Source organism: Ylistrum balloti, unplaced genomic scaffold (genome assembly GCF_031769215.1).
Source record: "Ylistrum balloti isolate Yb309-2 unplaced genomic scaffold, AGI_CSIRO_Ybal_v1 Utg371884, whole genome shotgun sequence".
In the NCBI taxonomy this organism is placed as follows: domain Eukaryota; kingdom Metazoa; phylum Mollusca; class Bivalvia; order Pectinida; family Pectinidae; genus Ylistrum; species Ylistrum balloti.
The window spans coordinates 8926-22985 of record NW_026782929.1 but is presented as its reverse complement, the minus strand read 5'-3'; the positions used below and the strand labels follow the sequence as shown (position 1 = coordinate 22985).

The following is a 14060-nucleotide window of genomic DNA, read 5'->3' as shown; positions in this document are numbered from 1 at the left end:
TATACTGTTGGCTGTGACAGACAGATTGTAACCCTCTATACTGTGGGCTGTGACAGATTGTAACTCTCTGTATTGTGGGCTGTGACAGATTGTAACCATCTATACTGTAGACTGTGACAGATTGTAACCCTCTATACTGTAGACTGTGACAGATTGTAACCCTCTATATTGTGGGCTGTGACAGATTGTAACCATCTATACTGTGGGCTGTGACAGATTGTAATCCTTTATACTGTAGACTGTGACAGATTGTAACCCTCTATACTGTGGGCTGTGACAGACAGATTGTAACCCTCTATATTGTAGACTGTGAGAGATTGTAACCCTCTATACTGTGGACTTTGACAGATTGTAACCCTCTATACTGTAGACTGTGACAGATTGTAAACCCTCTATACTGTAGACTGTGACAGATTGTAACCCTCTATACTGTGGGCTGTGACAGATTGTAACCCTCTATACTGTTGGCTGTGACAGACAGATTGTAACCCTCTATACTGTGGGCTATGACAGATTGTAACCCTCTATACTGTTGGCTGTGACAGACAGATTGTAACCCTCTATACTGTGGGCTGTGACAGATTGTAACCCTCTATACTGTTGGCTGTGACAGATTGTAACCCTCTATACTGTAGACTGTGACAGATTGTAACTCTCTATATTGTGGGCTGTGACAGATTGTAACCATCTATACTGTGGGCTGTGACAGATTGTAACCCTTTATACTGTAGACTGTGACAGATTGTAACCTTCTATATTGTGGGCTGTGACAGATTGTAACCCTCTATATTGTGGACTGTGACAGATTGTAAGCCTCTATACTGTAGACTGTGACAGATTGTAACCCTCTATACTGTAGACTGTGACAGATTGTAACCCTTTAAACTGTAGACTGTGACAGATTGTAACCCTCTATACTGTAGACTGTGACAGATTGTAACCCTCTATACTGTGGGCTGTGACAGATTGTAACCCTCTATACTGTGGGCTGTGACAGATTGTAACCCTCTATACTGTAGACTGTGACAGATTGTAACCCTCTATACTGTGGGCTGTAACAGATTGTAACCCTTTATACTGTAGACTGTGACAGATTGTCACCCTCTATACTGTAGACTGTGACAGATTGTAACCCTCTATACTGTGGGCTGTGACAGATTGTAACCCTCTATACTGTAGACTGTGACAGATTGTAACCCTCTATATTGTGGGCTGTGACAGATTGTAACCATCTATACTGTAGACTGTGACAGATTGTAACCATCTATACTGTGGGCTGTGACAGATTGTAACCCTTTATACTGTAGACTGTGACAGATTGTAACCCTCTATACTGTAGACTGTGACAGATTGTAACCTTCTATATTGTGGGCTGTGACAGATTGTAACCCTCTATATTGTGGACCGTGACAGATTGTAAGCCTCTATACTGTAGACTGTGACAGATTGTAACCCTCTATACTGTAGATTGTGACAGATTGTAACCCTTTATACTGTAGACTGTGACAGATTGTAACCCTCTATACTGTAGACTGTGACAGATTGTAACCCTCTATACTGTGGGCTGTGACACACAGATTATAGCTCTCTATACTATGGGCTGTGACAGATTGTAACCCTCTATACTGTTGGCTGTAACAGATTGTAACCCTCTATACTGTGGGCTGTAACAGATTTTAACCCTCTATACTGTAGACTGTGACAGATTGTAACCCTCTTTACTGTAGACTGTGACAGATTGTAACCCTCTATACTGTAGACTGTGACAGATTGTAACCCTCTATACTGTGGGCTGTGACAGATTGTAACCCTCTATACTGTAGACTGTGACAGATTGTAACCCTCTATACTGTAGATTGTGACAGATTGTAACCCTTTATACTGTAGACTGTGACAGATTGTAACCCTCTATACTGTAGACTGTGACAGATTGTAACCCTCTATACTGTGGACTGTGACAGATTGTAAGTGTTTATACTGTAGACTGTGACAGATTGTAACCCTCTATACTGTGGGCTGTGACAGATTGTAACCCTCTATACTGTGGGCTGTGACAGATTGTAACCCTCTATACTGTTGGCTGTGACAGATCGTAACCCTCTATACTGTGGGCTGTGACAGATTGTAACCCTCTATACTGTTGGCTGTGACAGATCGTAACCCTCTATACTGTAGACTGTGACAGATTGTAACCCTCTATACTGTAGACTGTGACAGATTGTAACCCTCTATACTGTGGGCTGTGACACACAGATTATAGCTCTCTATACTATGGGCTGTGACAGATTGTAACCCTCTATACTGTGGGCTGTGACAGATTGTAAGCCTCTATACTGTAGACTGTGACAGATTGTAACCCTCTATACTGTGGGCTGTGACAGATTGTAACCCTCTATACTGTGGGCTGTGACAGATTGTAACCCTCTATACTGTGGGCTGTGACACACAGATTATAGCTCTCTATACTATGGGCTGTGACAGTTTGTAACCCTCTATACTGTGGGCTGTGACAGATTGTAAGCCTCTATACTGTAGACTGTGACAGATTGTAACCCTCTATACTGTGGGCTGTGACAGACAGATTGTAACCCTCTATATTGTAGACTGTGACAGATTGTAACCCTCTATACTGTGGACTGTGACAGATTGTAACCCTCTATACTGTAGACTGTGACAGATTGTAAACCCTCTATACTGTAGACTGTGACAGATTGTAAACCTCTATACTGTAGGCTGTGACAGATTGTAATCCTTTATACTGTAGACTGTGACAGATTGTAACCCTCTATACTGTGGGCTGTGACAGACAGATTGTAACCCTCTATACTGTAGACTGTGACAGATTGGAATCCTCTATACTGTGTACTGTGACAGATTGTAACCCTCTATACTGTGGGCTGTGACAGATTGTAACCCTCTATACTGTAGACTGTGACAGATTGTAACCCTCTATACTGTGGGCTGTGACAGATTGTAACCCTCTATACTGTGACAGATTGTAACCCTCTATACTGTAGACTGTGACAGATTGTAACCCTCTATACTGTGGGCTGTGGCAGATTGTAACCCTCTATACTGTAGACTGTGACAGATTGTAACCCTCTATACTGTGGGCTGTGACAGATTGTAACCCTCTATACAGTACACTGTGACAGATTGTAACCCTCTATACTGTGGGCTGTCCCCAACAAGATTAGGGACTGATTGTAACTGCTGTTCCCAAAAAGGTAAGGAAAAATAATTAAAAACCTTCTACTCTGTTGGCTTCACCTTGCAAGGTGGGGGACAGAACACAGACCTTCTATGCTCTGACGTGTAGGCCTGATGGTGGGGGACGTTACATTCCCTGATGTACAGCTTTGAGAACGAAAATGTTGAGAAGCAAACCAATATTTCATTTGGAGATCTGGCTTAAGGATTTAGAAATGACCCCTGGGACTGGATTGTTGTGGGGAAAACAATTTGCATTTTTCATCATCTGGACCAATTAACAGTTCTAAGGATTGTAAATGGATGGAAAGACAGAAGATGCCATGTACAGATGCTAAACCCGCCAGCCTACACCAAGATTTTTGTGTAGAAGGGATCTGCTGCCTCTGATTACGGGTTGTATTGCCCTTGTTTAATTCCCTAATCCTCCGTTAAATCTCCTCGAAGACTCAATTTGTTTTTTATTGATCAGCGTAGACTTGGGAAATTTGGCTGAGTAAACAGGTTATCGAACATGATGATAGAACTGATAGTCAAGTTTGACTTTGTGTTACATGTGTGTCATAACAATTAGATTTACAGAGTAAAAATTTTGATTATTAGTAAATAACAGATACATAGATATGATGACTTACTCAGTGTCTCGTACATCAGGCAGACTTCGGTGAAGTGATATCATGTCACTAACATACATATTAAAAGCATTATTTTGCCAGCCATCATCATATTTTTTGCGTTCTTCTGGAGACAGTTTTTCCTTGTCTATCACAACTGCTTTTCCATTCTCCCCTGTAAAACAAAATGAAACTCTCTATGTAAAGACAACATTGAATCCTTAGTTGCATGAATGAGGCACATAACCTTGACCTATAGAAACAAACTTACAACAAAAATGTTAATAAAAAACTTGACCTTCAACACAAATGTTGTGACAAAAAGGAAAGTGATGTATGTTTCTTAAGGGTCATATGTGAACAGTGTATTTAAATGTAAGTGTACTGGGCTGTTCATTTATCAGAAACAAAATAAGGTGAAACACTAAAATAGCTTGTAGAAACCACAACAATGTTAGTCTCGAAACAAAGTCAATTGTAAGGAAATTGGAATAGACAATCCACCTAAATATAGATGTGTAATCTTTTTGTAAGTCAGGATGACCAGACGAGATCACACCAGCAGTTGTCATCGACAAAGTAACAGCCAATAGGGAAGTTTGACAGCATTGGTCAGTGTGTGGCTAATTAGTTCAGATTAATAACACTGTTTGGATTGATCTAATTGTGTGTTGGTTTCCCTATAATCAGGTTTACTGATACGGCTAGGTGATAAGATCAAAAGATGTCAGACAAAGATGATAGCTGTCTAAAGATTCTCCTTTCTATCACAAATAAAACCATCTCGACATATTTAAGGGAGATAACTCTATCTCTTTATGCTGATACATGTTTTAGTTAATCGGAAATATCAAAAACCATCACAGAACAAGACAATTTTAAGCTATGATTGCTACTGCTCCAGTGCCTATTAGTTAACCATGTGTTCATATCATTTTTTGATGAATTTACAGAAGCAGTCCAATGTAACCTTAAACCTTCACCAACAACCACCTTAATATGATTGGGTGTAGAACTTCATGTTATCATACTGTATAGGGCAAATATGAATGAATCTGTTGAGGTTAATGTATGACATTGATTATACATGGGACATGATACAACATTACACAACAGCATGGATGGATAATACTTCATGACACACATCCCTCTAATAAAAGGACTGGCACTGTAAACAAGGGAGGCAATCACAGGGATGCTTAAACACTGCACATTATACAGTGAATCTGTGACCTCATGGGAGGTAACTCCATATGTCTTCATGAACAAAACATTAATGTTGAAACTTTCTGGAATAATATGATATAATCTGTTCAATAATTGTGTATACCTTTACAGTTTATTGTCAAGCTTTGTAATGTTTACCGATCGTCATTCTCAGAAGAGTCTTATTCCAGATTACATCAAACTTTTGAGAAAATTTAGAAAATAAATAATAATGACATGTTCTTTATTGGTCATGTTAATTATTGTGATAACCTCAGCTCTGTGACACAGTGATACATTTCCTGATAAATCTTAATATCCTACACACCACTGTATTGGAGAAAACCATGTCCTGGCCATCAATCGGATTGTAAAGGAAACAAAGATGGCTACCATACAGTATCCAACAGAACCTCAACAAGGAAGGTAAATACAAAGGAGAGAGAAAATGGAGCATCAACGTCGGGAATCCATGGTTTTATTATTGGTTTATATGTTTTGATTAGCTAGGCTAGCCCTCATCAGAACAATGTATAAATATTCACATAACTCAGGTTAAAATAACAGCTCTGCTGTCACATTATTACCTTTCAGCAGTTGGTCTGGTATGGAAAATATGTCTAGTATGGAAGAATTGTGTTTGGCCATAAAGTATGGCACTGTACATATTGGCAAAAACAAAACAAGAAAAAAAAAAAAACTTCTCATAATTTCCTGAGACAACCTAAATATCTGCACAGACTTAGGTCAACTATGTTCATATAATACTGCTATTAGTACAATCAAAATACAATTCTACCTCAAACTAATTGCAACAGAATGACTTTTATAATTTTCATAAAGTATTACGATATATTAACAAAATACTAAAAATCTACAGAAATCTAAATTATGGAAAGTATTAAAATGAGCGATTGAAAGCTGTAATTTTGTGTGCAGGTTGTACAGCACGTACAGACCACCGTACAACACAAGGGAGACAACTCCTTTTGTTGACACCGATGAGCAAGTCTGAATACCAGGTGTTTGTTCCTGCGACATATGGGTAAGTGAATTCACGATCATTTTTTGTTGTATGTTAGAATGGTTGTATTAAGCATATCAAAATTCTAATAACTGGAAAATAAAACCGATTTATCGGTGTAAACATCCCGTAGTTACGACGATCGGAGAAAGCACAAGACAGACTGTCCGATTTAATACCAAAAGTAGATTTCTTATAAATATCCATATTTGATTATAAATGATCAATAAACTGTCAGTATTTGACTCATTTATTGAATTTAAATTAAGGTTGATACATCAGATTAATATGCTTCTTCGAAATAATGAATTGCATATGAGAGCAGATGCCGCAAATTTTTTAAAGTATGGAAGCACCGTAGCATCAGACTGCCGTATATATTATTGTAAACCTGGCATTCGTAGGTGGTTTTCTTTCAATGTTGCTTTTTTTTGTTTTTTTTTTTTTTGTTTTTTTGTTTCTTAACAGATTTTAACAAGAGATTCATCACTTTTTAACACGGATCCCTGCATATTTTGTCCAAATTGAAATATTTTTATGCATTCTTGAAACAAACCATATATAAAACAATAAACATTGTATATATTACAGATACCTGTCTGCTAAGAACCTGTCACTTGAAACATTAAATCCTCTTCCGAATCGCTTGATTACCAAAGTAAGTATATTTTTTGTCTAATTATCATGTTTTTAAAGTAAAACATTCAAAAATTTTAGAACTGTGTTCACTTTTCATACATAATTTCAACATTTTTAACTGGTTTTTAATCTGTTTCTCGACATTTCAAGCACATTACTGGTATATTTACATGTACATATAAAGCATATATAGTCTATTGGTTAAGTTTGATGTTACAATTTGTCTTTATTGTGTAACTGGATTATACAATAGATAGAGAATATTACACTCGTATGAGTCTATTTATCATTTGACTACTAAAAAGTCCAAAAATACATCGTTAAGATAGACGTTCTTCCCGTCATTTCTTGACAGCAGTCCATTGCTGACGTGACGTCATCTGATCGACTGTGACGTCACAATTGGAAAGTGTTATTACACATGTGTAATAAAGAAAATTTATGTCATGGCTCTATTACACTGCAAAACACAGCAGTCATATGATAAAATAATTTCAACTACCATTCATAAATTAATATGGAATTCATTAAAAATATAGTAAGATTATTTTTTTTTGCACACAAACAATGCATACTGTAATATAGATAGAAGCCTATAGTTTTTCAGTTATTGTACGTGTGTAATATATTCAAAAGTGTAACGTTTTGAAATATTTTTGCAAAGACATTGAAATTTTAATAATTTAAAGATTTTTCAATTTTCTGTTTTTAGTTTTATATGTACACTGTATAAAGTTTATAAAGTTATTTATATTATTTTCAGTTCCATTTTAAGATATGTGATGAATTGCCAATCAAGGCAGCGAGAATTATAGCCTACAGTCTGTATGTGAGTAGTAGCATTCCGTTTCTTTTACTCAGCTGTATGTTTAACAAATGACCAGTTTATAAAAAATATTGTTGAATTAATGAGTGTGGTAGCCCTGCCGAACCAGAATAACCGGGCGCGAACAAATAATTTGACATCCATTTCATAGCTAGGCCTTGAAAATTATAGAATCATTATTTAATTTATTTACTATATCATGCTTCTTATACTTAACATTACTACAATCTTTTAAATTTTCCATAAATATCTTTCCCTTTCTCTCATTTTTATCATTGTTTTATTTTCATTTACATTTTATTTTGTTTTCTTTCAGTTTCACCATGATGTGCTTCCACAAAGATCATTTCAAAATCCTTATTTTTTAGGGATTTTATGTTTTGTTTTGTTCAGTTTTTATCTATTATTATGCCCATTGATTTTATCATCATTACAAGTTATCAAAAACCATAAGCAGTTATATAATTTATTTCAGGTGGACAATGGAAGCAAGCATCCTTTGTCATCAGGATATCGTCCACGTCACCGAGGCTGTAAAGATAAAGGGAAGTGATGGTATAAATGAGGCCAGTATACTAAGGGGTGATAATATTAAGGCTAAACCGGGTGACTTTGTTCAAATTGATTGTAGAAAAAAATATACAAACCCTCTGGTGATTAAAGGAATCCTTACAAACTGCTCAAAGCCAGATTACAAGGATAAAGACAAAGCACAATCTCTACGTTCCCACGGGGTGTTCAGCTTCTCGGATAACTGTCTATTTTGTACAAAACCAGCTAAAGTCAACAGTAAGAGATGTTGATGTGTATCCTGTACGCATATCAGATTTTCAGAATGAGGTTTTACTGAAGTGTCAACAAAGAGATGATGAATGGGCAGCTGAAGTTCGTGGGCGCCTGGAATCCATCAATGATCTGGTAGCAGCAGATGCAGTTTACCATAACCTGTGCAGCGTCAGTTTTCGCACGAATAGATCACTTCCTCAGGCATTCACCCCAGGTAAGAAGCAGAAGTCTACAGCCGGACGACCCAAGAAGGAAAAGGGCAATGCTGGACGACCAAATATGACTTCTAACCATTTCCTGCAAGTGGTTGACTATCTGATGGAAAACGAAGATGAACAACTCACAATTTCTGATCTTGTGGCTAAAATAACTGAGATCTGTGGAGAAAATGCATACAGTCCGAAATATATGAAAAAGGTGCTTTTGAACCACTTTAAAGAGGACATAATTGTTGCAGATACGACTGGAAAATCTGATGTCATCACTCTCAGAAGAACAGCAAAATCTATTTTCAGGGAGTTCTACACAACCCTAAGAAGCAACCCGGATCTTGAGAAAAAGGCAGTGATTGAAGCAGCAGCCAAATTGATCAAGCATGAAGTCAAATCAATTAAAAAGTCAAAGGAGTACTACCCAACTACATCTGATATATCATCGCAGGAGAAGAACTTAGGTTATGTCACAGAGAGCCTACAAACATTTCTCAAGATCCTCTTCAGCGAGAAGGATTCTGACTTGAAGGTGTCTTCTATTGGACAGGCAGTTATGCAGGCTGTGCGCCCACGTGGACTCCTCCCACCTCTACAGATTGGCCTTGGTGTTCAGCTTAATTATCACTTTGGGTCTAGATTATTGATTGATGCGTGCCATGCCCTAGGTTTTGTGCATCCTATAATGAGGTCAACCGATTTGCTTCCAGTTCTGCTGTGTCCCAATGTGACTTCATACAGGAACTTGTCCAGAACACCAGCTTGCAGTTTGTTGCAGATAATTTTGACCACAATTCAATTGATGGACATGACACTTTCCACGGAATGGGAATCATTGCCAGCGTTACATCAATTACGGCAAGGATGGAATACCGGATGATGTACTTTCAGTGCTAGATGGTGGCTCTCTTTTGCAGTGGATTCCTTGGAAAATTGGTGAATCATTCAAATCAATCTGCAATATGTACATCACATATGTAACTAGAAGATATTTGAGGCTAGTTGTTGCCTTTGATGGCTACGAGAATGGACCATCCACGAAAGATGTCGCCCATTTGAGACGTGGAAAGGGTGTATCATCAACAAAAATAGAATAACACCTTGTAAGACGAAGAAGGAACTGTTTTTGGCAAACCAGGACAACAAACAAGCGTTCATCTATTTTCTTGGCAGCAAACTACAAGAATATGGGTGCATTGTCATACACTCTGATGGTGATGCTGATCTTCTGATTGTCAAGACTGCTCTTAATTGTGCTCGGTTGCAAAATGTAGAGATCATCGGGGAAGACGCAGACTAACTTGTACTTCTTTGTTATTACTTTGACTGTCATGCAACAAATACTATCTCCTTTAGGTCAGACTGCAGGAAAGCAGGAAGAAAGGTGAAAAAGATCTGGGACATACGAGCTGCAGTCGGCATTCTAGGCGAATCAATATGTTCTGCACTTCCTGGTCTCCACTCATTGACTGGATGTGACACCACTTCAGGCTTATTTGGAATTGGAAAAGGACAGGCCCTCAAGAAGCTTATGTCAAGCAAGACGATGACGGAACAAGTGGCTCAACTTATGTCCAGAACATTAACTTTAAAAGAAGTTATAGAGATTGGAGAGTCCATTTTAGTTGGCTCTTTATGGAGGGCCATCTGGTGAAAGCCTGGATATCTTGCGCCATAGAAAGTTTACTACCAAAGTTAGTGCAAGGATGACCAGCAACAGTGTCCAAGTCCAGTCTCTGCCACCTACGTCAGATGCTGCAAGATTTCACATCATGAGGGCTTATTACCAATGTCAGTCATGGCTTGAAAATGAAATGGATCCAAAGGATTGGGGCTGGTGTGTCACACTAGGCAGGCTTACACCTATCAAATCCAATCTGCCGTCTGCACGCAGCTGTAAAACAAACTGCGAAAGCAAACGCTGCTCCTGTAGAAAACATGGCCTTGACTGTTCAACTGCTTGTACAGAATGCAAGGGGATTAACTGTGCAAATTCAACCATAGAGATAGATACCGACTTCACAGATGATATTATATGACATGATTTCTTTTATAACATTAAAATGCATATGTACTTGTGTGGGCCGGATGAAAGTGCATATGCACTTGTGTGGGCCGGATGAAAGTGCATATGCACTTGTGTGAGCCGGATGAAAGTGCATATGCGCCTGTGTGAGCCTGATAATTCCCTGAGGACATTGCTAGAGACAAACCGCCAAGACTTTATATCGTATATAAATATATAGTTAAGCTCTCCTGAAAAAAGGTAATTCACTTTAAATGGAGGTAATTACAATTCTGTTTGATGTTATAGTATAACGTCTGTAATATTTATGTCTTTTCTAGAAGATGAATTGGCGTTTGAGGGATAGTATTATATATCTATTCCATATCTTATTGCCTTAATACAATGCTTTAATTTTTTGTCAAATAACCAACTTTCTACCTATTTTTGAGAAAATAATTATGTTAAGTAATCCTTTCTAAAAATCAGTTTCTATCAAATATATACTTTTCCCCTCAAAAAGCTTTTAGATCATGTCACATTTACGTTGGATATGTTATTGTGGTAACATTACGAAAAATTTAAAGGATTTTCACATTTATAATTCAAGATATTATATATCCCTTGAAAGGACGGGAAAAATCACGTTTTGACCAAAGGGAGGTAATTCATTGGTTCTTGTGATGTCATCTTGTATCAGAAGTATTTCTTTTTTTTTGTAATTTCATCCAATGATGAATTACCTATCCTTTGGTATACAATTCATTTAATCATTTTGCATAATAGTGTTTACCTTACCAAAAATTTACCCCTGTTTTCTAGTAGTATTTGCTGTTCTCTAACTTACATTTTAAAAATGCGATTTTCATGCATTTACACAATTTTCATGGATGTAGATCTTTAATATGATATACTTCAACAATAGAACTTCAAAAGTTATCTATAAAGAATTCTGTTGCAATTAGTTTGGGGTTTGCCCTATTCTGGTGCTAAAATGACTGCACTATATGGAAAAGAAACATTCTGATGAGCCAGAAATTATAATAGGGAAAGTACATTGTCAATGATTTACATCAAGGGGATTCATGTACACAGAAGAGTGAATTTACAGGGAGATAATTCAGGGGATCTAAAAAATGTAGATCCAGAAGATTTAATTATCAAAATAGAAAAAGAAGACACAATATGGAGTTGAGATTTTAACTTCGGGACATGAAATATTTATGTATTTGAATTAGCACACTCTAGTATCAGCACTCTCTGGAGGTAAAGAATTATTAGCACAATCTTAAATTCAGAAAATGACTGATTTTCAAATAAGCAGTATTATACTTTTCTGTTTCCAGATGTCCTTTGATGGTGCCCATGTACAAGTATTTCTTGTACATGGAATACAAGAATGGAAGATTCTCTTCCATTCAGCCCTCCGGCTGTTCGGATTAAATATGTGTATTGTCAACCTACTGGGTGCGTGACCCTGAAGTTCAAGGGTAGAAAAAATACCATGGTATATCAGTGTCACACTATAAAAGCCATGACAAAGCCTTCTCACATGCTTATTAAAAGATAAGGGTATTGGCAAATCAGGAGAACTTAAATCGAGATCAGAGAGGGTATTTAACCCTCCAGCCTTCGGGCTTCATTACAGAGAATCCCTCTCATCTATCATATGGGATACTTGGATAAGGGGGGAATTATCAAGGAGCCATGTTAATTATGATATATACTATATACTTTAAACTGTGACTAAATGACCAATCACAGCACTGAATATATCCAACAGTGTATTCAATAGTAATATGTGGTTATCTTTATGCCCAATAACCAGATGGAGAAATTTTATTGCTTCACTTGAATAATCATAATGACTTGAGCATGAAAGCTGCTATAAGTATAATAAAAACTGAAATATTTACACATACAGCCATCTATGATCATATCCTATACATGTTTCTGTCTGGCCTCCATATATAACGACTGTACCACACATCCTATACATGTTTCTGTCTGGCCTCCATATATAACGACTGTACCACACATCCTATACATGTTTCTGTCTGGCCTCCATATATAATGACTGTACCACACATCCTATACATGTTTCTGTCTGGCCTCCATATATAACGACTGTACCACACATCCTATACATGTTTCTGTCTGGCCCCCATATATAACAACTGTACCACACATCCTTTACATGTTTCTGTCTGGCATCCATATATAACGACTGTACCACACATCCAATTCATGTTTCTGTTTGGCCTCCATATATAATGACTATACCACACATCCTATACATGTTTCTGTCTGGCCTTCACATATAACGACTGTACCACACATCCTATACATGTTTCTGTCTGGCCTCCACATATAACGACTGTACCACACATCCAATTCATGTTTCTGTCTGGCCTCCATATATATCGACTGTACCACACATCCTATACATGTTTCTGTCTGGCCTCCATATATAACGACTGTACCACACATCCTATACATGTTTCTGTCTGGCCTCCATATATAACGACTGTACCACACATCCTATACATGTTTCTGTCTGGCCTCCATATATAATGACTGTACCACACATCCTATACATGTTTCTGTCTGGCCTCCATATATAACGACTGTACCACACATCCTATACATGTTTCTGTCTGGCCCCCATATATAACAACTGTACCACACATCCTTTACATGTTTCTGTCTGGCATCCATATATATAACGACTGTACCACACATCCTATACATGTTTCTGTCTGGCCTCCACATATAACGACTGTACCACACATCCAATTCATGTTTCTGTCTGGCCTCCATATATATCGACTGTACCACACATCCTATACATGTTTCTGTCTGGCCTCCATATATAACGACTGTACCACACATCCTATACATGTTTCTGTCTGGCCTCCACATATAACGACTGTACCACACATCCAATTCATGTTTCTGTCTGGCCTCCATATATATCGACTGTACCACACATCCTATACATGTTTCTGTCTGGCCTCCATATATAACGACTGTACCACACATCCTATACATGTTTCTGTCTGGCCCCCCTGTATATAAGATGTAATTCTACACTGACAATAACACCTCTCTTCCCTGTACATGTTCCTGTCTGGTCCCATGTTTGAAACATGTGCCTATATACACACAAACATCTGGCCCTTGTGTGACCCTTTTATTTTTAAAGTACAAAAGATATTAATAATTTATCATAATCTATCCAAGAAGAAATTAACCTTATTGTACTAGCTACATCATATTTGACAAAAAAAACCAATTCATTTTATATCAGGAATATGTAAAAGCTAGAAAAGTACATAAAATTGAAATGACCTGTAGTATCTTGTCAAAATGTCACATCACTTTTATTTGTTGGTCATTTCAGTTTAAAAATGATTGTAAGTACATGACAATTACCAGCTGATGAATGTATACTTACTACCTGTATAGATAGTTTGTTTGCCTGTCTGATCATTGCAGACTTTTCTTACAGCATTAATATTTTACAGTACAATGAACACTG

The 14060-nt window shown here is 37.4% G+C and overlaps 1 protein-coding gene across 1 annotated transcript in view; it reads right to left on the bottom strand.

Moving 5' to 3' along the window:
* LOC132563846 (polypeptide N-acetylgalactosaminyltransferase 5-like) overlaps window positions 1-5678 on the bottom strand; it is a 69436-nt gene extending 63758 nt beyond the window's left edge. Inside the window, exons 1-2 of the mRNA XM_060228598.1 lie at window positions 5618-5678; window positions 3846-3999 (exon numbers count right to left, since the gene is read on the bottom strand). Of these exons, the coding sequence (XP_060084581.1) occupies window positions 3846-3999; window positions 5618-5678 (215 nt within the window). The remainder of the gene's footprint in view (window positions 1-3845; window positions 4000-5617) is intronic.
* Window positions 5679-14060: the final 8382 nt, after the last annotated feature.